The 22,611-nt window shown below is 48.0% G+C and overlaps 1 protein-coding gene across 2 annotated transcripts; it reads left to right on the plus strand.

The window, feature by feature from the left end:
- Nucleotides 1-7,082: 7,082 nt before the first annotated feature.
- On the plus strand, nucleotides 7,083-21,223 carry LOC135366574 (protein toll-like). 2 transcript variants are annotated; one of them, XM_064599332.1, is made up of 6 exons: nucleotides 7,083-7,898; nucleotides 13,248-14,127; nucleotides 14,954-15,522; nucleotides 15,611-15,749; nucleotides 18,750-19,062; nucleotides 20,216-21,223. In XM_064599332.1, the coding sequence occupies exons 1-6, from the start codon at nucleotides 7,209-7,211 to the stop codon at nucleotides 20,505-20,507; spliced, it is 2,883 nt and encodes a 960-aa protein (XP_064455402.1). In that variant the 5' UTR covers nucleotides 7,083-7,208; the 3' UTR covers nucleotides 20,508-21,223. The 2 variants fall into 2 exon arrangements, with proteins under 2 accessions (XP_064455402.1, XP_064455403.1); XM_064599333.1 differs by lacking the exon at nucleotides 7,083-7,898 and adding an exon at nucleotides 9,598-9,752.
- Nucleotides 21,224-22,611: the final 1,388 nt, after the last annotated feature.

The raw sequence follows: 22,611 nt of genomic DNA on the forward strand, positions 1-22,611 counted from the left end.
ATACATTCCACGACTTGTGTTTTCTGAGTATGTTTAGCGCTTGTCCAAATCCGGAGTACAAATCTCTCATTGAAGAATGCTCAAAGCTCATGCCTGCCAGGGTTGACAATAACTGTTTCTGAGTGGGGTATCACTGAGCAACTTGCCAGGTTAGTCTATTGTAGATGTCGATTGATTAGCTAATCTCTTCCTTGGTGTGGTCCTGGACTCGAACCTGCGATGGGCTCCGCACATTAAGCACCTTGAAACCAAAGTGCAGCGATGGCTACCTGCCATTCAGCATCTTCCTGGCTTAGGCTGGGGCTGTGATACGCTCCCTTCTAGCACAGGCTTCGTAGCTAAGGACGTCACACCACCGAACGCCCCTTGTTCTCTTCCTGTGCCACCCACCTTCGCACGTCTTCCTGACCGCAGAGATCAGGTTCCCCCTCAAGTCCTTTGAGCACATTTTTATGCTCTCGTAGACGCGAAGTTTTCTACCTCTGCTGCCGCATACATCTGGCGCATCTCGAAATGGCAAGTACACGTCGGCATTTGTCATCCCACCCGAAGGCGTAGTTGAAGGACGTCGCCTTTGGCATTATACCTCATCCACAGCTGCGGGACTCTATGCCATACTTTTCTTTCAGCAGCACATCGTTCACTTTACCCCACGGAATTGGGTGGTCTTCACTGAGTCAACATCTGTGCTGCAAGAAATTGAAATTTCCGGCTTACGAGGCTCCTCCGCACCGTTGGTTATGGATGAGTTAATAGCTTACAAACTTGTCTACGAAGCAGTGCACAGGCTCGTTCTCCAATGGGTTCCAGCCGATTGCGGTGTCGAACAGGCTGACAGCGCCACCGAAGCAGCTCTCTCGTCTCGTAAACGGACGCATATTGCACTGCTGAGAGGAGATCGCCGGTCTGTACTTCGACGCCTCGTGGCTCCTCTGGCTACCCGCCAACGGACAGCTGACATTCTACACCCCCCCCTCCCGCCATGCTGAGCAGAGTTGATCCAGCGCTCGCTTACCGCATGCCTGTACATATCTCTCGTCAAGATTCCGCATTAGTTCACCGAATGCGCCTCGATGTGGCCTTCGCAACACAGTGGCGCTACCGCTTGAGACAAGTTTCCTCTCCCCATTGCAGCCACTGCGGTGCTGTTGAAGATCTAGAGCACATTCTTCTCCATTGCGCATACTACCAACGCTACCAACCTTCCCGAACCTTCCGAACTCTTCGTATCTCTCAACGAGCTAGACTTCCGCTCCCTCTCTTTCACAAAATTGCTTGATCCCTGGCCACGTCCAGCACACCAACGCTCTGCCCTCAAGACTCTCTTCGCCTTTCTGGACACCACAGGACTTCGATCCTTATTGTGAAGGGGCTCACATCACCCCCGCATTCCCCGCATCACCACCAGCAATGGGGTAGAGTATCGCCCCCGGCGATGAAACTCCCCAGCCATCATCCCGCAATAAAGTAGTTGTTGTTGATTAGCTAATGTACATTTTAGCAGGCACAGGCTATCCGTCAGTGCCACCCGCGCTTTCGGCCCTATTTAAGAGCCCATCCCTTTACTACCCTTGAGGCATTGGCTCAGGAGGCTCGTTCAATACAAGGCGACCTCCTGGTAGAGCACGAATACCGGCCCCCTGCGCCCCCGGGAGTTAGCGTTGGAACTCCGCTGTGCGCCGTCTGGAGGAGCCGCCTCGCTCGAACGCCTTCATGCAACAGGTTCGGGTGAGAACCCCCCGTAATTCATACAATACATAGTTATCCCACCGAGCCTTAGATCCCTTCCTCTATGACCAGAGGACGATCCCTGCAGGAGCGAGCCTTGACAGACCCGTTCCGCCTTGAAGTCGCGGTCTACCTGGCCTTCCAGCTCGCGAAACCCCAAGCAGCGGGGGCGGCACCACCCTGCGACCCCGCAGCCACGAGCGCCCAACGTGCCATCGGGAAACGGTCGCTGCCAGCGTCCATGAATGCTCGCTCAACGACGTCAGCAAGTTGCGAAGAAAGCGAGCAAACGGTTACTATCCGTGACCTTGGTCAATCAAAAACTAGCTTTGCAAGCAGCCAGATAACGCAAAGAGATGCTTTGGCTCCTTTTGCTTTTTCTGTCCGAGATTTCATTGGGGATAAGAAACCAAACATCGCCCTTCGAATTTTGGATAGAGATTACATCGTCCTTATCCACACAGGAGCTACGCTTTCCCTTATCGGAGACAGTGTTTACGCGCATTGCGTATCACCGGCATGGTGGAATTGCAATCCAGAGACGTCGCTCTTCGTCTTGCTTGCAATGACATCGTTCCAGCACTGGCTGCAGTTATGCACTGGATACAAGGTATATTTAAACAGGTAGCGCAACTCCCATAGGCCCCTGTGTCTTCAGAATGACGCCATGATTGAGACGGTCAGCGCCATCCATCCGTTGCGCGGACTACTACAATTGTAAATAAATGACGTCAGAGATGACGTCACTAGTATGAATAATAACTAGTGCATAATTAGTCATGCACGTTTACATTGGCCCACTTCGCTTGCTCTGTATTCCCTTTTCCGCGCCCAGTCAACAATACCAGACGTGAACACAGAAAAATAAAGCATATCAGGTTTAATGAATCATATCAATTCCAAATACATACGGTTATCACAGATTTTGACAACTCCAAACAGAAAGGCATCGTGATGACCATACAGAAATTAGGAAGGCTCACATAAGGCCCATTTCTCACCCAGAGCTATACGTACACCTAGTGATTAGACATTTGCATTTATTCAATGAGTGGCCGTTATAGGTCCATTGCAACAAAACACGACATCGTTAGTGCACAGTTGGTTCCTGCTAACACTCACACTATCATGGCCGCTCGTCCCATGACGAAATCTTTTTATTCGCGGGCCCAGCAACAGGGGATGCATTTTATTCACCTGTTCACACGTGTTAATCTTGGTCTACAGCACGGAGATGTGAACGTCGCTTCCTGTTTGACCCAAAGAGTGTACGAACTCCGTATTACAATGCACGGACACACGGTACGAATACAGAGGCGCACGGATAAACACCCACAACTGTGACACATGCGCAAAGCGCAAAGGAGCAGGATACGGAAATGTACTGAGTGGTAGATGATCTCGTATATGTGCACGAGCGGGGCAACAAAGTTTTTTCTACATTGAAATTATGAATAACCTACTAGTACACACACAAGCGACGCCCATGTTGCAAAGTTTTTCTGTTTACAACCGTACCTCTACTGTCAACACCCAGGATCGCTCGCGCCTCTTGCTGGTGGCCTTGCCGATGGGTCTAATTTGGTATTTTCGCTAGTTTTCGCTATCAGTTTAGATATACCTTGCTGGATACGTTCTGATGGGAGACGACGAAAGCAGCGTTTCGTGCACCTTCCGGGCCTGGCAGTTCAAGTTATCCTGGGCTGAGACTTCATCATCCGGCAGAAGTATGCACCGGACCTGCCCAATGGAGGATATGTGTACAGGGTCGGCCACACTTGTGTTGTGTTGTGTTGGAGTATCGCGGGAGCTCATGACCTGCAAGTATGCAGCGCCGCGTAACGGATACTCCTGGATTTGAGACCTCGCGCCTAGCGAACGTTCGCCACCTCCTGGTTTGGTCCGTCATTGCTCTCGTAACACTGGCGGGCGGGGAGACCCACCTGCTGTTGCTATTCAATCTCTGCCTGCGATGTTTCGATCAGTGCGTGGCGCGTCGTAATCTTCTACTTTTCTTCGCGATTCCGATAAGACAGATTACGTCGCGCCACGCACTCATCAAAACATCGATAGAACAGCAACAGCAGGGGGGTCACCCCGCCTGCCAGTGTTACCAGAGCAATGACGGACCCAACCGAGAGTTTGCGAACGTTCGCCAGGCGCGAGTTCTCAAACCCAGGAGCATCCGCTACGCGGAGCTGGCATACTTGCAGGTCATGCGCTCCCGCGATACTTTTAAGTGTTGCCGACCCTGTCGTCAGGGTTTTTCCGCTTCGCCGCAGCACGGGATCGCTGCACAGCACACCAAGCTGTGGCAGCGTCAGTTGAAACGTCTGGGCTGCAGACTGCCTTGGGGTCATTCTTCGTGCTCCTGAGGAGCAGCGCCGTGAGCTTGAACAAGTACTTCAGGCAGTTTGACGGAGCCTTTACGGAGAAACAGGGTAAGTCGTCTGTGTTACAGCATAGGATAGACACCGGCAACGCTAGTCCCTGGCGTTGTAATCCGAGACCACTGAGTATATGCATAAGCGTGCCTTATTAGACGCTGCTCTTCACGATGTGCTCCAAACTGGTGCAGTACAAAGGTCGCAGAGTTCTTGGGCGTTTCCTGTTGTTTCGTTGGAGGTGCTCGCCTTGGCGGATTTCATACTGTGGCGTAGAAGGTAAAATAAACCCATGTTGCAATGACTCTGTTGTTGTGCCGCTTGTTCCTTCGCGTGCGGAACGGACGGGCAGACGCCCGGTGGTTGTGGGAACTTAGGTTTACACAACGCTCAAGGCCAACCATCGTACAGAGAGATTACCTCTATCACTCTTGATTTGCGGAAAGCGCGGGGCGTACGCCTTTTTTGTGAGAATTAACATTTCTGCATAAGTGTCACAAAAAGGCGTTTAAGTACCTCCCGTTTTCAACAAATCGGGAGAGAGACAGATGCCACTCGGTCTGATGGTTGGCTTGGAGTGTGCTATGCGGTGAAGCTCATTTCTAAGGGTGTACCTGTGTGTACTCAACAGAGTACCTACTACACTCTTAAAAATGAACTTCACCGCATAGCACACTCCTAGCCAACCATCATCTCAAATGATATCGTTATCTGCCTTGATTTGTTGAAAACGTGAGGCGTACGCCTTTTTTGTGACACTTATGGTGTTCATAATTGTCACAAAAAGGGTGTACGCCTCCCGTTTTCAACAAATCAAGGCAGATAACGATATCATTCGAGATGATGGTTGGCTAGGAGTGTGCTATGCGGTGAAGCTCATTTTTAAGAGTGTAGTATGCATCATTACATGCAGTCTGGCTGTGGTGGGAACAACTGCACGTAAAGCCGAAGTGCTATATTACTGTTCATCTTTGTTTGAATTGTGCGTAAGGTTGATGCTTATGCTTTAATTGTGGGTGGTATACATGCTGTTGTATCCAAAGTGGCAAAATGCATGCGCATATTTGACATTGTCATGGAGCATGCATTTGAATTGCTTCCGATATTTGCAAATGTCCACATGCCAGTCTGGAATTATGCATTAAAGTGCATTGTGGATGCAGTGGTGAAAAAAGAAAGAACGGAAGGAGGTAAGAAAAAAAAAGCACAACTTTTATACTATTGTCGAACACTAACTAACGGTTCCATTACAGGGTGTCCCAGAAAACGTGTCATTGAATTATAATAAAAAACTACGACATCTGGAATCATGCGGTCAACGGCATTTGTTCTTATTAGGTTTTTGCCACCTTCTGATGTGAATGTCATGTATCTTAAGTTTAATTATGTACATAGTTGCGAACAGAAGTCGGAAATTTGCCAAGTTATGGTCACTGTTTTACCCCATCAATATGAAGAGCGTACCGAATTCACTCAAATTCATGATAATTGTCGGTGATATTCACGAGCTATCCCATCGGAAGTAGCCGAACATCATGCTTTTCGGAGCAGCGGACCATAACGCGCGATGACTCTTTGAGCGCAATCGCTCTCAGTCCGACGGAAGGAGGTTCCAAAGCCAGCCACAGCGTGATAGTAGAAAAAGTAACAGTTCCTAAAATTGGGAGAGGGAAAGCATTATCCCAGCGAAAGTCGGACGCGATCAGCCATGCCTGTGTTATCTCTTTCTGCGATGCTGGGGTGGGCTGGGTCTCCAACCTCCTTTCGTCGGTCTGACAAAGATTGCGCTGAAAAATTAATCACGCGCTATCCTGAGGAAGCTCCGTAGAGCATGATGTTCGGCTATTTTTTAGATCGGATAGCTCCTGAATATCCCTGTCCTTAATTTGAGTAAATTAGACACGCTCTTCACAATGGTGGGGTAAAAAAGTGGCCATTAAATGGCAAATTTCCGACTTAAGCTCGCAAAAATTTACATAATTAAACTTACGTTACACGACATTCACATCAGGAGGTGGCAGAAACCTATTAACAACAAATGCCGTTGACCGCATGACTCTGGTGGTGTAGTTTTTTTTTTTAAATTATAATTCAATGACACGTTTTCTGGGACACCCCGTGTAGAAACAAGGGAAAGGGTGCAGGCTAGCTGGTATAGATCCATGACGAAGACCGAGAGACACGGACACAGAAGACGACACACTTAGGTTCTCAGTACATCAGGAGGTGACAGAAACCTGGTAAGAACAAATGCCGTTGACCGCATGACTCTGGTGGTGTAGTCGTATTCTGAGAACCTACGCATGTCGTCTTCTGTGTCCGTGTCTCTCGGTCTTCATACACCCTGTATACGTTGAAACCGAATCCAAAACGGCGAGAACCGTGTTCTCTAGAACTTGCCCCCGATTCTCTAAAATAGTGTTACCGATAAAACTAACGGTTTGAGCAACGGTCTAACGGTTGAAAGCACAACGAGCATTCCTTTTATTTTACAATCACGATGAGAGCGCTTCCAGCAGGAAACGCTCAACGAACTTTATTCCCGAACAGAACCGTCGCGGGGCACATATGTTCCCTTGTCTGCACGCACGTGTGACAGGTTGTTGTTCTCCGTCAATACCTGCGACAAAAGTGTACGCCTACACCGGACATTCGAGGAATAGTCTTGTCACAGTTATGTTGGAAAATTGACGTTGCTGCCGTCACATTTGCCTTCCGCCTTTCTCGTGAGCCTTCATGTGTCGCGATCGCATCGTTGCTCTGTGGCGTCGTCTTGCACGTGTCGTCTGCTAAGTTTTTTTTTTTTCGTTTCTTTTTTTTTTTTTTTCGCTTCAAGAAAGTGTCGTCTGCTTCTTTCTTTCGTAACTGACACGCAAAGCGGAAACCTAATCGGACAACAGGATCCCGCCTTTGCCCCCTCGATAACACAGATAAGGCACATCTGACGTACTGCGCCCGGCGTAAGTTTATTCTAGTCACTTTATTTCAGTCTCTTATGTCAACTCTATCACGGTATCATTTACGTGTTGACAACACTGAGCGCGAAACATTGCGTACAGTACGGTAAGTGTGTGCAAAAGTGGGTGTGAAGTGAAGATGTTCGTGCTCTCCGTGATGGTGTTGTTTCTCCACGTGAAATGTGCTTTTGTTGACGCGGGTACTCCGCCCAACGAGACACACTACTGCCACATCAAGACTTCGCATGTCGAATCAACGGTGTACTGCAAGGGCGCACCAAACGTGGAGAAACTACGTCGGGATCTAAAGGAGCTCAATATACCTCGCCCGCATTCGTTGGTGATAACCGGTGTCAACATGCCGACCTTGCCAGGATTTTTATTCGTCAACCTTACAGTGAACGTGCTGAGAATCCTGCGCTGTGGGATAGAATCGCTTCACGCCGATTCGCTCGTTGGCTTGGACAATTTAGAGTTCTTAGACATGTCGAAGAACGGTCTCACAACGATACCCCCCGCCTTCGCTGCCTTAAAATCGTTGCAGGTGCTTTATCTCACTTCCAACAGGATAACAACGATTGGTATCGAGCTGGCGCATTTGCATGCGTCGCTGACAAAAATAAACCTGCACGGAAACATGATTTCATCGATTCATGAAGACGCACTGAAGAACATGAGCCATTTGCTGAGGTTCGTCGCTTCTCGCAACGGGATCACGAGTATTCCGAAGACCTTATTTCGTACAGCGCCCAGATTGCAGCAGATCGACTTGCGCTGGAATCTAATCGAAGATGTGGAGTCTCTGTTTGATGGGCTTCTGGAGTTGCATGTAAGTCTTCCTTAGTGACATAGAAAGGTTGGAAACCCTGTAAACCCCGAAGGAAATATTGCGCAGGGCCTCAGGGAGAGAGCGACGGATATTCTTCCTTCTGGGCGCACATAAATCTTCCCTCAACCTTAGTGTCCTTTGGCCGCTTTCCTTAAAATTCGTAGCGACGTGTGAGTGATGAGAGATGGAGGCATTTGACGCTTTGTATGTATTTGCCCTTTCTCTATGTGTTCCAGCCTCAGAGCATCAATAGACGAGTTCAGAAAATCCCAGAGTGCTTAGCGTCGCTTTGAACTGTGGGAATTTACTAATACGAAAGAAACGGGTGGCCTCAAAACTGTTCCGATTTCTGCCCCACCCAGTCCATTGTTCACGACGTGTCAAGGTCAGCGAAAGCGAAATGTGAAGGATTATCCTTCGTTCCCCCGCTCAGCAAGTGCCCAGGATGCAATGCGTGCCCCAAGAGCACTTGGATTTTCTGAACTCGTCTATTGTCTCAGGACGTGTGAGTGTGACGTTGTCCAGTGTGACATTTTATTCCTAAGAGATGTTCGGGAGGCACGTAGGTCACTTGACTTGTTGCGAGCTACACGTGATACATTGGAGCCTTATTTGGTGGCTATTATAATTCTTACTCCGTTTTCACGTACAATAAAACCCAGTATAGTAGGATGACTTAAAGGGACTATGAAATTTCGCGAATCCCCATATTTTTTGTTTTCTTCTGGAAACGGTTCGTCCGGCCGAGAAACTAATATGCCAGAAATGTTTTTCGGGCGAAATCGCTCCGCTCTGTGAGAAGCGCGCGCTTCAAATTTCTCTTCGGCATTCGATCCTCCTCTCCCGCGCGCATTCTCCTGCGGACCCAGCAACTATGCGGACTGTGTCTGTCTGGCCCAGGTCCCCCAAACTCACCTCGGAAAAGCGTGCAACGAAGAAGGCCGCCACTAGATACCCCACTGTTGCCGTTCCGGATCACTTCAGCGCGCTAAGTTTAGCGGCAAAATGTTTTTGTTGTTTCTGCGAATGAATCTAGTCTTTATATGTCCAAATAAAACGCGTATAACAACTTCCTCTGTCGTGTTTCACTTTTTGGTCCCGTTTTTAAACGTGTTGAACGATCGGAAGGATCTAGTGCACGGCTGCGTGCATCACATAGCGTACCTGTCGTACCAGGCGCCGCAGGCGCTGCAGTCGTCCATTTCTCCTTCGGTGACTTGACTTGGCTTGGGTTGTGCTTCAACTGGATCTTTAGTGCGCTACAATCCACGCAAGCCAACGTCTGGTAACAATGGGGTATCTAAGGGCGGCCTCCGGCATTGCACGCATCGGGATAGGAACAAATACATGGGAAAATGGCGACCTTGGGGGACCTGGTCTGGCCCCAGTTACGTCACCGGTGTTGCGCAATGCCAAGCAACGCTCGCCCCGGCCCCTCACCTGTGAGGTTGTGAGCGCAGTGGCGCCTGCGAGTCGCACCTACAAGGTCATAAGGTCTCTGGTCGCGTTTGAGGTCTGAAGCATTACGTTTCTGTTCGTTGTAGGCGTTCGGATAACACACAATAATGAACAGCTTTTTCTATGTGAACCGTTTGCTACACTTGCGCTGGCAGGTCTGGCATGTGAGCTGTACTTTTTCGTCTAATGTTATCGTTTTCTGATCCGCGGCCGTTCACAGCAAGGAACCCAAGGACCCATCTCCATGGCTATGAGGATTTTGCTGACGAGATACGTGGGCCTCCAGCGATTCACTGCAACGTTGTATTGGTTGTATCGCCGTCACCAATGGAAAGTGTCTGGTGGTTGCCAGGCGTTCCGGTTATATTTACGTGTTGGCACCTGACAACAAAGCAAGTGCGTTGTGAAGTGCAACTGTGATATTTGGAAGCTGTCCCCATTGTTTCTCGATTTATTCTTACGAATTATCGATGTAAAAGACTGGATGGTCTAATGTTTTGTTTTACCTTGTTTCAACTCGTGTTCTTAATTACCGTTACCATTACTATTATTATTCAAAGCAGCTTCGCGCATTCAAGCGCATACTCTGTACTTCGTGGTTTACAGACGCGACGGGCTAGCCGTATTTCATTCCGTCAAAGAAATTATTGTTTGCCTAACAATATCGTAAGAATATGTCTCACGCAAGAATTTGTTTTATGGGGTATTCAGTGTTGAGCACGTCGTAAACGTGAACAGTTAGTATTAGCAACAACCATGCCTACAGAAACTCAGCAGCAGCGTATTCTATAAGAGTATTCTGCACATCGTATGTATTTCGGATAAGTGTTTGTTGTTTAACAGATTTATCAACCATGTTTACAATACTATGTAATACATTCATAATCAACCCCGACACTGAGGGACACAAACTAACGACACCAGCTCGCTTGCGTCATTGCCACCTTATACTGTACTAGAGTCACATAAGCTTGAAGTCACCAGTTGATGTACCTGGAAAGAGGCAAAAGGCCCAGCAGTCATGCAACATGCCCTATATTGTGCAATAAAAAAAAGAGAAAGAAGTGATTGGTACCACTTCAAATAAACTGCTTTGTGGTCTTCTGGCGGAAATCTGCCTTCTTCGTAAAGGAACTGCCCAATTTGCCACCTCGACAGACACTGCCACACAGCTCACCTAACAACTGTATTGGCACCAGTGTTATCAGCAAATAAGGGCTGAAGTCGCTGCACAAGCTATACAGGATGCCGAGAGGAAGTTGAATTGGTTGAACCAGTGATTTATCCAGGCCCCACTACACCCCATAACACCCGAAACGTTCAGTGACAACCCCTAACTTTTTCACCTGTGTACCCCATACAGGTGGTGGCCTTGCGATTTCAGCTTTAGGCACATGTCGGTAATAATATGTTAAGCTGTAATGACGTAACTATAATAATGACCCCAACAATGAACACTCTGTCGTGCTTGGGATTCTGGATATACCACTGGGTTGAACACAGCAGTACACCACTGATATAGCAGTGGTTGGTAAGGTAATCTTTGGTATTGTAAAACAAAGCACAGAGTTGTAGCAGGAACAAAATCTCCTGACTGACATGGTGCGTCAGACGTACACTCTTAAAAATGAACTTCACCGCATAGCACGCTCTTAGCCAACCATTATCTCGAATGATATCGCTATGTGCCCTGATTTGTTCAAAGTGGTAGGCGTACGCCTTTTCTGTGACACTTATGCGGTTCATAATTGTCACAAAAATGGCGTACGCCTCCCGTTTTCAACAAATCAGGGCAGATAACGATATCATTCGAGATGATGGTTTGCTAGGAACGTGCTATGCGGTGAAGTTCATTTTTAAGAGTGTAGGTTTCGGTATTTTAAAGGTGAACTCCAGAGCACTGGCTGGATTTGTTCTGGCATATTACCCCGGTGAAAGACTTCAGCTGCCATACACTTGGACCGCGCTTTGGTTTGAGAGAAGAAAAAGAATAACATAACACAGTGTGCAAATCCAGTTCCGATGAATGCAAATGGATGCAATCCACACGAGTAATGATTATAAGATAAGGAACAAAAGTCTGCACCTCCTAAAAGCAACCTAGCTTATTCAGGTGTCAACAAGAAAATGTCCTCCTCAGTATCATGTTTGTGCACAAGATAAAGTATACTGAAATCAAATAAAAAAGAAACTTGTGAACAATATAGAGAGCCCGAATGGTAGGCAAGACAATGCTGGAAAGAAGAATCTAAATGGAGGCTGCACGGCATTTGTCTGCTCTGAATAGTGGGTTGCAGTGATCATGCTGTCTCACCTCAGGGGTTCCAGGCTCCGCTGAGGAGGTTACCTGTAAACCTACCTACCTACGCAGTAAAAACAGAACTTCACCACATAGCACGCTCCTAGCCAACCATCATTCCGAATGATGTCAAAACTTATGTCGAAAATGATGTCAATGATGTGTTCAAAACACGGGGCGTGTCTCAGATAGGCGCCTCCTCCCCTGTTCAAGAAATCAATGCACACAATGATATTCGGAATGATGGTTGGCTAGGAGCGTGCTATGTGGTGAAGTTCTGTTTTTACAGTGTAGACTGTTAGAAATGAACTTCAGCACATAGCACGGTCTTAGTCAACCATCATCTGGAATGATATCGTTATTTGCCCTGATTTGTTAAATACGGGAGGCGTACGCCACTTTTGTGACACTTAATTATCACAAAAAAGGGCATACCCCTCCCGTTTTCAACGATAACGATATCACTCCGGATGACGGTCGGCTAGGAGCGTGCTATTGCTAGTTGCAGCTTCGGACGGCTGCTGCAGCTACAGCTGCTGCGTGCGTATCCTGGGGATTTGGCGCCACCCGACGGAGGTCCCCCATACTAACGCGGACATAAGCGCAGGTATGCTCTAAATTATAAGGTGAAAATTACTTTGGCTATGAATGTACCGCCGAACTCCCGGGCCCACCGCCGTCTGGCTACCTTTTCGTGAAAGCCGTCCCGGGCGGCTGTTCCTCCCGCGTCCTCCCCGGGACGGATTCGGTTCTCAGGGTTGCTTACAATACTCGCAGTATTCCCGCACCCCAGCGTCCCCAGAGCCGCATATAGAGAGAGTATGGCCATCTTTTGGTTTCTCCCCGCTTCACGGGCGAAGCCCGTTTTGACGTCAGAGTGGGTGTTGCACCGCCCAAAAATCCCGCCCGGTATCCAAGCGAACTCCGCTTATCAGCCAGCAGGTTGGCGCATTTGACCCAGTTCCCAGACCTTAACATGGCGTCGGCGACCGTATGACGACTGGACAAATGAGCGCGGCGAGGGAGGACTTTTCGCCGTGACGTCGCATGACGCGGTACAAGTTAGGCTCCTCCTAATAGCCAAACTCTCTCTATAAACGGCTCTGAGCGTCGTCCGCTTGCGTCGCCGCTCCCGAGACTTTACAACCGAGACTGGAAACGAAAAATCGCTTGTTGTAAACATATTGTATACTGAGCACTAACAGTAATTGGCAAAACACGACCGCTTTTGTGGCCAACCTTTTCGGCCCTTTGCTGACTACTATCTAACGCGCATTCTTGCCCGCCACGAGAATGACGCAAGCAAGCGCTTGGGGCCTCACGCCACTTACGACAAATAGCGTGCGTACTAAAACCCCTAATCCCGGTTTGGGTTCTGGGCGTGAACATGCGGTGACGAGGCTATTTCTTTGCAGCCCGAAAGTGCTTGGGTCCCCTATTCTGAAACGAGAAGGGCAAACAAAATGAGGGAACATTGTGCAGTTCAAATATGTGGCATCCCTTAAACTACAGTGTACTTTATGCCGAGCTTCACAGAAACCATAATGCAATTAAACGGCGTTTTCTCTCTGTCCCTCATTTTTTTTTTTCAGACCCTGAAGCTGGAAGAAAACCGCATCAGCCACATCCGCAGCCTCTCCGCCACCAACCTCCCCTCTCTCGAGTCGCTGAGCCTCGACTTCAATCCCATCGACACCTTCACCTTATTCGACTCCAGAAACGCGGCCATCGAAAGCCTCAGCCTTCAGCACTGCAACATATCCGATGCCGCTTCCGTTCCGTTCTCGTGCATCGACAGACTGCGGTTCCTGAAGCTAAGTTACAACCGAATCAGACACATCGACGTCAACTCTTTTCCCAAGTCCGTAAACACCTCAAACTACGAGTCTTTCACCAGGCGGGATTTGATTCCGTCTAAATGTAACGCTGGAAACGAAACGAAGGCTGGCATTTTACTGGTCATCGACATCTCCCATAATTACATCGACGCAATTAATAACGCATTTCACGGCCTTCAACTACTCGAACAGCTGGACATCGACTACAATCAACTGGAGCACGTGCCCGATGATGCGTTCAAGACAAACATCAATTTGAAACAGTTGAATATGGGTTCTAATAAAATTTCCTGGATCGGAAAGCTCGCATTCACGGGCCTCGGAAGCCTGGTAGAGTTGAAATTAACGAGCAATCGGTTGACAACGTTGAACGGTTCGCTATATTTCATGCCCAGATTGAGGTCTCTGTATCTCCGTGATAATCAGCTGCTGTCCTTGAGGGAAAACGATTTTGGAAGACTTCCACGGCTGGGGTTGCTGTACGCAGAAAGAAATAACATCAGCGATGTTCGAGGCGCGTTCAAAACTATTGCGTCTCTCGAGCATTTATGCTTGCACGGCAACCACTTGACGGTGATTCATCGTGCTAGCTTACCAGAGGACATAACGAAGTTGAAGAAGATCACGATTGAAGGTGAGCGATTCCTCTCCGGTATAAATGTACTGTTGAACGCTACTACTCGCTTCGACGCTACGATTCGCTACAATACGCTATGCGAGTAGGTCGGTTGTCTGCGCAGCTTCCCTGTTTCCCACTCTGCCCTATTGTCCATGGCGCCACAGTATTGGCCACTCTCTCAAATAAGGAGAGGTACTCGAGCTAACGAGGAGCACGCAGTTTCATCTGTGTGGACCAATGCTAGTCTACGAATACCCCTCTCTGTTGGCAACACGCCCTGTAGCAAAGGGAAAGACAAACGTACATAACACAGAACGAAGCGCTCAAGACAAGGCTCAAGATGTTACTGCCTTGTCTTGAGCACGAGCTACTAGGTTATAACGACCACGTCATAATCGAAACCCTACGAGGAACCTGTCCGCACGATCCGCTAACGGCGCTACTCATCGACCCGCGAGATCTGTATCCTGATTGGACAATGGAAATTTGAATTTTGAACGCGCAGAAGTGGACGCACGACTGCCGTAGCAGACGACAGCAGCTCCTATGAAAATTCGTAGAATGATGATGATAATCAAGTTTAGAAAAAAGCATCTCCCATGAGACATCCACCACTTGTGCAGAAATACTAAGGTAAGCTGAGGTACAAAGTATTGCAGAAACTGAGTAGGGCGCTGGGAAGGGGTGCCTGTGACATGGTCGTTATAATCTAGTACGTCGTAGTCTTGGGCTGTTCGTTCTGTGCTCTGCGCATTCGCCTTTTCCCATGCTCAGAGACATGCTCAGAGACATGCTACAAGAGTCGAATACAGAATATTTAAGGCCCAGTGATCCGTTACAGGAAATCCTTTAACGTGCGACTGCCAACTATCCTGGCTGTACGAGGTACCGCAGCTGTACATGGACTACGACGTCCCGGTCTGCAATAGTCCACCGCGGCTCGCCGGGGCTCCCTTCCTAAGCAACGAAACAAGGTACAGTCTGGACATCTGGCTCGAAGACTGCGACGAGAAGTGCACCTGCAAATGTATGACGAAAGGCTACGAGGGATTTATTAAAGTCGACTGTTCCCATCGGAACATGGAGGCAGTGCCACGGAAGTTCCCAGAAGACACGGCCGTCGTAGATCTTAGCGGGAATCTCTTGGACACGCTAGACACGTCCTTAGCCGAGGAAGCCCCCGCTGTGCGGAGCTTAAACCTGTCGAATAATTTGTACACAGCCCTCGACTGGAAAGCCTTACCGACAAACCTGAGTTACTTGTCCCTACAAAACAACTCTTTCAAGCACTTCCCGTTAAGTATCGTTGATAATCTGAACTTATCAGGGATTTGGTTATCTGGAAATCCGTGGGACTGCGATTGCGAGGACTACGCCTTCAGGCAGTGGGCAGAATCACATGAAGATACGGTAAGAGATATAGTATGACAGCTTCTATGTCTTCCGGGTGTTTTGTGGACAATGTGGATCTGACGCCCTATCTGATTCCATTTGATAGATCAGAGATGCTCATGATGTCAGGTGTGTTGAAGGAGCAAATACCCAACTATCATCGAGGTTGTTTATGGACTTGGAGCAGAAGGACCTTTGCCCATTCAAGACATCAGGATTCGTGACCTACGGAGTGCCTTTGCTAGGTAGGCTTCTTGTGAGATGTGCGCTCTTAAGAAAGATGGTGAGCGGTGGTTACTTCCGAGTAGTTCGCACTGAAACCGGAAGTGCACAACATTGCAGCAGTGCAAGGTGCGATTCCTAAGTATTTGTTATTTATTTACAAATAGACCTGCTCCGCTCGAAGGTGTTATAGTGGGGGGATTAGTACAAGTCAAATTAAGACAAATCCTATATTACCTATAGGTAATATAACTACCTATAGTGTCGTGGTACATACGTGCTCTGTATAGACAATCATACCAGAAAACTTGCCTTAATTTATCAAATCAGTGTTCATCGATCGCTCATTGCTTTCAAGAAAATGAATATTTACATTAATTGGTTTTCGCATAAATCTTCATCGGATGGTCATGGTAAGAAACAATTTAGTGGGAAAAGAAAGCGACCTTTAGCGGTGCTAGTCACAGGTAGCGCCAGCAAGCATATAACGTGAAAACTTCTGAAATATAATCATGTCCAGTGCTCCCTGGCATGATGACACGTTACACCTTGGTGGCGACACGAGTATTACGTGTTGAACGGTCATTGAACACGTACGTAGCGCCATCAGGCGCTATGCACGTAGCGCTACGTAGCGCTACCTCCATAAGTAGCTCTCCTTGATGACACACGCGCCGTCAAGCGTGTAACGCGTCAACCTGTCAGAGAGCATTGGATATGACGGTGTTCGAGGAGCTGACACGTTATACGCCGCGTGTTTAATGGCCATTGATTTCAATAATAATTGAAGACTGTCGAAAAAGTCGAAAAAATACCCGTGTCACATGGGAGGTCTTCAAATATCATTGTAACCAATGGTCATTGAATACGTGCGTAGTGACACCATGCGTGTGATGTGTCAGCTTCCCAAAGAGCATTGGATTAAATGCTCCCTGACAAGTTGACACGTTACACACATGGTGGCGACACGAGGATGGCATGACGACATGACGTGCCGACAGGAGGATGACCACTGAACACGTGGGTAGAGCCACCAAGCGCGTAACGTGTCAACATGTCAGGGAGCATTGGATATGAGGCTGTTGAGAAGCTAACACGTTATACGCTGGGTGGCGCTACCCACATGTTCAATGACCATTGGTGTCAACTATCTTTGAAGACTGTCTGTGCGACAGCCGAAAAAATACCTGTGTCACACCGAAGGTCTTCAAAGGTCATTGTAACCCATGATCATTGAATACATGCGTTGCGACGCCATGCGTGTGATGTGTCAGCTTGCCAAAGAGCATTGGATTAAATGCTTAAATGCTCCCTGACAGGTTGACACGTTACACACTTGGTGGCAATATGAGGATGACGTGACGACAGGAGGATGACCATTGAACACGTGGGTAGCGCCACAAAGCGTATAAGATGTCAAACTGTCAGGGAGCATTGGATATAACGGTGTTGGAGAAGTTGACACGTTATACGCTTGAGGGTGCTACCCGCATATTCAATGACCATTGGTTTCAATCATCACTGAAGACTGTCCGTGCGACAGGGGAAAGATACACGTGTCCCATAAGAGATCCTCAATGATTATTGTAACAAATGGCCACCGAACACGTAATGTCCCATCTTCTAAAGAGCATTAGATTCAATGCTCCCTGGTGTCAAGTTTTTCGTCCCCAACCTCTTTCTCTTTGCCAGTGTTCTCGCATTCGCTTTGAAGCTTCTCGCAATGGCTGTAATGTTACGTCAAACTGTACGAGCGTCGCCATGGTCGTTGGCAAGGAAACATGGCATGCTATGAATATGCCTTAGCAAGTTTGGGTGTGGTGTTTTTTGGCTGCACGACGTCTCGTGTGCTTTCACAGGAACAGGCTTTCCAGTTCCAAACAAATGTTATCCTGCTATAGCCTAAAAAAAGGTCAGGTAAGTATAGGTGGTGTTACTTTGTCATTTCGCCGCCAGGAGCTCACGCGTACATGGGAATGGTTCATTGTCACGGGAAACTACACTATATTGCATCGTATTTGCAGGTTACATTACAGAATTCCTACGCTCGAGGAGGTAACAGCAGAGGTACACCTGTTGTTATTGTGAGGGTCAGAAGCAAATTGAAATATGCAATGTTATTGTAGAAGGTGGTCAGTCAAAGCGACCGCCACTGAGGGTTGGAAGGAGGTACCAGCGTGACCTGAGCGACATTCCTGGGAATATTCCACTGGATGAAAGAGTAATACAAACTAAATTCCGCCGCGTCCTCAAGAATTCGCGCACAGCACTCAGAAAAAGGGCGTGAAAATGTTGTAACTTCCAAAGTTACCACCTAGGTCAACATAGCGTCTGATAAAGGGTGTAAAAGGGCGGTAAAAGCAATTATCATATGTCCCATTTGCTACAAAGGGGCCGTACGCCCCCTTGCTCACCGAATCACAAGCGGTAGCCCTGTCATTCATGGCAACGGTTGGCGGAAAACTTGATATGCGGTGAAGTCCTGTTTTGAGAGTGATGTAGCAGGTAGAACTTATAACCATATAGAACATATGCGACAACTATTGCCTCCCTAAAAGGTGTAACTACTCCACCCTTTTCTTCCAAGAGAGCGCGGGATATTCCCAATTTTTAGAAGAGCACTCACGTAAAAGATATCTCAGACGACTCAGAAATTCATGGTGTTTCGTGCATCTTCCACAGGAGTGTCTTGGGGGACGTCGTTCGCGCGAATATACGGTTACTACGGTGAAAGATGAAAGTCACTGAAAAGGTTAGCCAGCTGTAGGGATCGAACCCACATCTTCTGGATTACCGACAGATGTGGGTTCGATCCCAACAGCAGGCTAACCTTTTCAGTGACTTTCATCTTTCATCGTTGATTTCTTAGGCAACTTGAGGCTTTGTTTGCATCTGTCCCTTCTATGTTGTTCCCAGCCTCAGAACATCAGTTTCTCTCTTGTTCATACGGTTACTGTCCACATTTATACACAACCTATTCTTACAGCTCTTTCGCGGTACTAACCTTGAGTGTTTCTTTTCAGTCATAATCCCCGTGTCCTTGGCGCTCGCCACGATATACCTGAAGCGCAAGAAACAAATCAAGATCTGGCTTTACGCCCACGGTGTTCGATGGGTTAAAGAGGACGACCTGGACAAAGACAAAACGTTCGACGTCTTCCTCTCCTTCAGCAGCAAGGACTCCGACTGGGCGTATGCCCATCTGTTACCTGGTCTCGAAGAATCCGGGTTCTCTGTCTGCACTTACGACCGCAACTTCAAAGGTGGCTTTCTCCTGCAAGACATCATTCAAGAGGCCGTGGCATGTTCCCGTCGCACGCTCTTGCTGCTTACACAGTAAGTAGAACATGCGCCGATTGGATGCACACAATCAATGTGCAGGTGTTTTGACGCGATGTCGCTGGTGTTTTGAGAGACGCAGCGCATGTTGCGCGCGCGCGTTGTCAGCTCTGAGAACTGCGTGCGGCCGACTGGGTAAGCGGCCCACACGAGTAGGCCTTGCCCTTTGCTAAAGGGGTGTTTTCACATGACGTCAAACGAACGCGTTTGGCCGCCATGGTGGTGGTCGCTTTTTCGGTGCTGCTGCCGAGATTATCTAGCATTTGCTTTGAAAACGAAGTCTTGAATGGTGTTTTTAAATCCGGTCGCGTTCGTACCTTTCCTCACGACGTCACGACTGACGCCCTGGGGGAATGTGCGTCCTGGACCAACTTCTAAGGAAACTGTGCTGACATATGCCGGACTGAGCCTTTTGAGCTGAACCAACGTGGTCGTCACATGCAGTAGTTGTGTTACCTTATTTGAGAGCGATCTAGAGACACCATTTTACGTGTACAACGGTTAGGCTAAAGCTGAGGGGCTGCGCGAAGGGCTGACGTACTTACATTGCGTATTCGTCAACATCCGCTACACTGTAATCACATAAGTGTTCGAATTGCTAACATATTGCTCTCTATACTCTTAAAAACTGAACTTATTGAACTTCCACCTCATGGCACGGTCCTGGCCAACCATAGTCCCCATTGACATAAGTCGCACCTGTGATTTGTGGGAAACGTCCGCCTTTTTTGTAATCATTATGTATTGCATAATGATACGAAAAAGGCCCCAGTAACGTGCACAATAGCCGCAAAGACAGTTTCATGAGGGGCACAGATTCGTGAAAAAAACAGCAAAGCATCGATAAAGTTGCTCGTTGCCCGAACGACCCGTTCAGCTGTCTCGTGTCGTTCAGTTGGACGTGCGAAAGCGGTGGAGTCTCCTGATTCGAAGACAGAGGGCCCGTATACGCCATTTTATGTCAATTTGAATATGTTATAATTGACACAAAAAGGCATACGCCCTCCCCCCCCCCTCCCACTCTCTCTACGAATCTGAAGCAATGACCCTATCATTCCTGGTAACAGTTGGCGTCCAGCGTGCTATGCGGTGAAGCTCACGTTTTAGAATGTCCAATACGGCGACAAATTTTATCTGTTCCTTCTTCCAGAAATTTCGTGGAAAGCGAATGGTGCCGCTGGGAGTTCCGAGTTGCTCATCGTACTTCCCTCCAGGACAAGCTCAACCGCCTTATCATCGTCGTCCCTGAAAATGTTCCGGAAGATATCGACAGTGACCTCGCCCTGTACATGAAGACCACCAACTATCTCTCCTGGAGAGAAAAACACTTTTGGGATAAGTTGCGGTATTCATTACCGAAGAAAGACATCGAACGCGATACCACTCCTGTTCCTGGAGCAATGCGGCTTTCTACAATATACAAGAACCATGCTCAGCGGTGACACTGTGGCGTGCTGGTTTTGAGTTCGTACTGCACCTGTTCGAGCAGCCGCGTATCGGTACAATAATGAGTGAGCTGGTCTAGTGATCCTGGTACCGAGGATACCTTGTAGCTGGGAGCCTGTGATTGGGACAGGATCTGGCACATTGTGACGTGAAAGGCGAAAACCAGGCCAACAGGGACAAGCACACGTGGCAGCTGGCTGACCATGTCACGTCGGGAATGGAAGGCTCCAGTGTTCGAATTCCGGTGCCGCCTGTGTGGTGCCGGTTTGTTCTTTTTGCTGGGTTTGCCGACATATGTCGGCACAGTTCCCTTAGAAGTCGACCCAGGACGCACATTCCTCCAGAGCGTTAGTCGGCAACTGCGAGCTCTTTCATTCGCAGCCCACCACAATCACCTGACCACATTTCACACGAATCACACGAATACCACACTCTAAAAACAGAACTGCACCGTATAGCACACTGATGGCCAACCATTGCAAAGTATGATACATATTCCTCATCGTTATCAAGCGCATAGTTGATCTTGATTGCTGAGTCCGAGCTTTGATTGCTCATTAGCTATCGCTCAATTTTTTGGCGACGATGACGCAAACGAAACACCGAAGCTGTAAGGTTTCTATACTTCGACTTCCCCAAGTTCCGAACATTTTCTGTCCAGATTACTCTAAAAACTCAACTTCACCGCATAGCACGCTCTGCGCCAACCATTGCCACGAATGATTGGGTTATCGCTTCTGATTCGAGGAGAGAGAGAGGCGTACGCCTTTTTATGTCAATTATCATATATCCAAATTGACACAAAAAGGCGTACGCCTCCCTCTCTCCTCGAATCAGAAGCGATAACCCAATCATTCGTGGCAATGGTTGGCGCAGAGCGTGCTATGCCGTGAAGTTCAGTTTTTAGAGTGTACACCTTCACCGGGCACCTGACGCCAGCCTTCAATATCCGTACTGTTAGTGTGAAATCCGGACAGGTGGCAACCCTACACTGTTAAAACAGAACTTCACCACATGGCACGCTCCTAGCCAACCATCATACCGAATGATATCATTCTGTGTCATGATTTGTTCAAAACAGGGGGGAGGCGCCTATCTGGGACAAGATAATCTGTCCCAGATAGGCGCCTCCTCCCATTTTCACCAAATCAATGCACAGAATGATATCATTCGGAATGATGGTTGGCTAGGAGCGTGCTATGTGGTGAAGTTCTGTTTTAACAGTGTACTTGGGAGGAATGCACTTCACGAAGATGACACTAAATTAGCCCGTGCTACAGGGGTATCGGTCCGATTTACCGCGTGTTCTATCCGCGTTTATAAGTATTGAGTTCTCGGAACTCAATACTTATTATATACAATATTCAATATATACAACTCATATATACAACTCAATATACAATATTGAGTTCTCGGTATTGAGTTGAAAGGGCATTCTTAAAACAAGTAGTGGTGCTGGTGAGTGGAACTGCTTGCCATAGTCAGCCACTCCCAGGCGGCCAACGACACCTCTCGCAGGGCACGGCATAGCACGTTCATAGCCCACCACCATCGCGAATGAAATCATTCCGTCCCCTGGGATCGTGCGCCCTTTTGCGACGCTTATGCTGTCACGAAAAGGCGTATGCCACGTGCTTTCGACAATTCTTGAGTGCACATTCATCATCCCGTGCGTTGGGTGGCCTTCATCGTGCTATACGGTTGTTTGTTGGCGGCAGGGAAGGGTAATGGTAATCGTAACGGAAACATATATTACCGAAACTGGAGATGGTAACGATAACGGAAACGCGCACCACGGTACTCCATTACCGGAAACGGAAACGAAAATTATCGTCCGGTATTGAATTCGAGTAATGGCTATTCCTGTTGTGCGATGGAAGTTGAGTGACATTCCATTCTTGTATTTTGTATTTTGATGACCCCATTACCTGTAATGCTCTATATAGTATACGAGAGCATGGAAAGAAGGCACAATAATGCAGCTAGAGGGTGCGATTTTGTTACTTTTGTACTTTTTCTTTTTTCATTTCACCGTGACGATAGCAGTATTATTTACTACTCAGGACGTCCGTTTATGAATGCGACATTGGATGAAGGTTA

The sequence above is a fragment of the Ornithodoros turicata genome, chromosome 8 (assembly GCF_037126465.1).
Source record: "Ornithodoros turicata isolate Travis chromosome 8, ASM3712646v1, whole genome shotgun sequence".
Lineage (NCBI taxonomy): Eukaryota > Metazoa > Arthropoda > Arachnida > Ixodida > Argasidae > Ornithodoros > Ornithodoros turicata.

Bases quoted from the DNA above. Each gene is read 5' to 3' on its own strand.
- LOC135366574 (XM_064599332.1), top strand. From the start codon at position 7,209: ATGTTCGTGCTCTCCGTGATGGTGTTGTTTCTCCACGTGAAATGTGCT. The intron at 7,899-13,247 runs GTAAGTCTTCCT...TTTTTTTTTCAG, and splicing joins ATGGGCTTCTGGAGTTGCAT to ACCCTGAAGCTGGAAGAAAA. The intron at 14,128-14,953 runs GTGAGCGATTCC...GATCCGTTACAG, and splicing joins GAAGAAGATCACGATTGAAG to GAAATCCTTTAACGTGCGAC.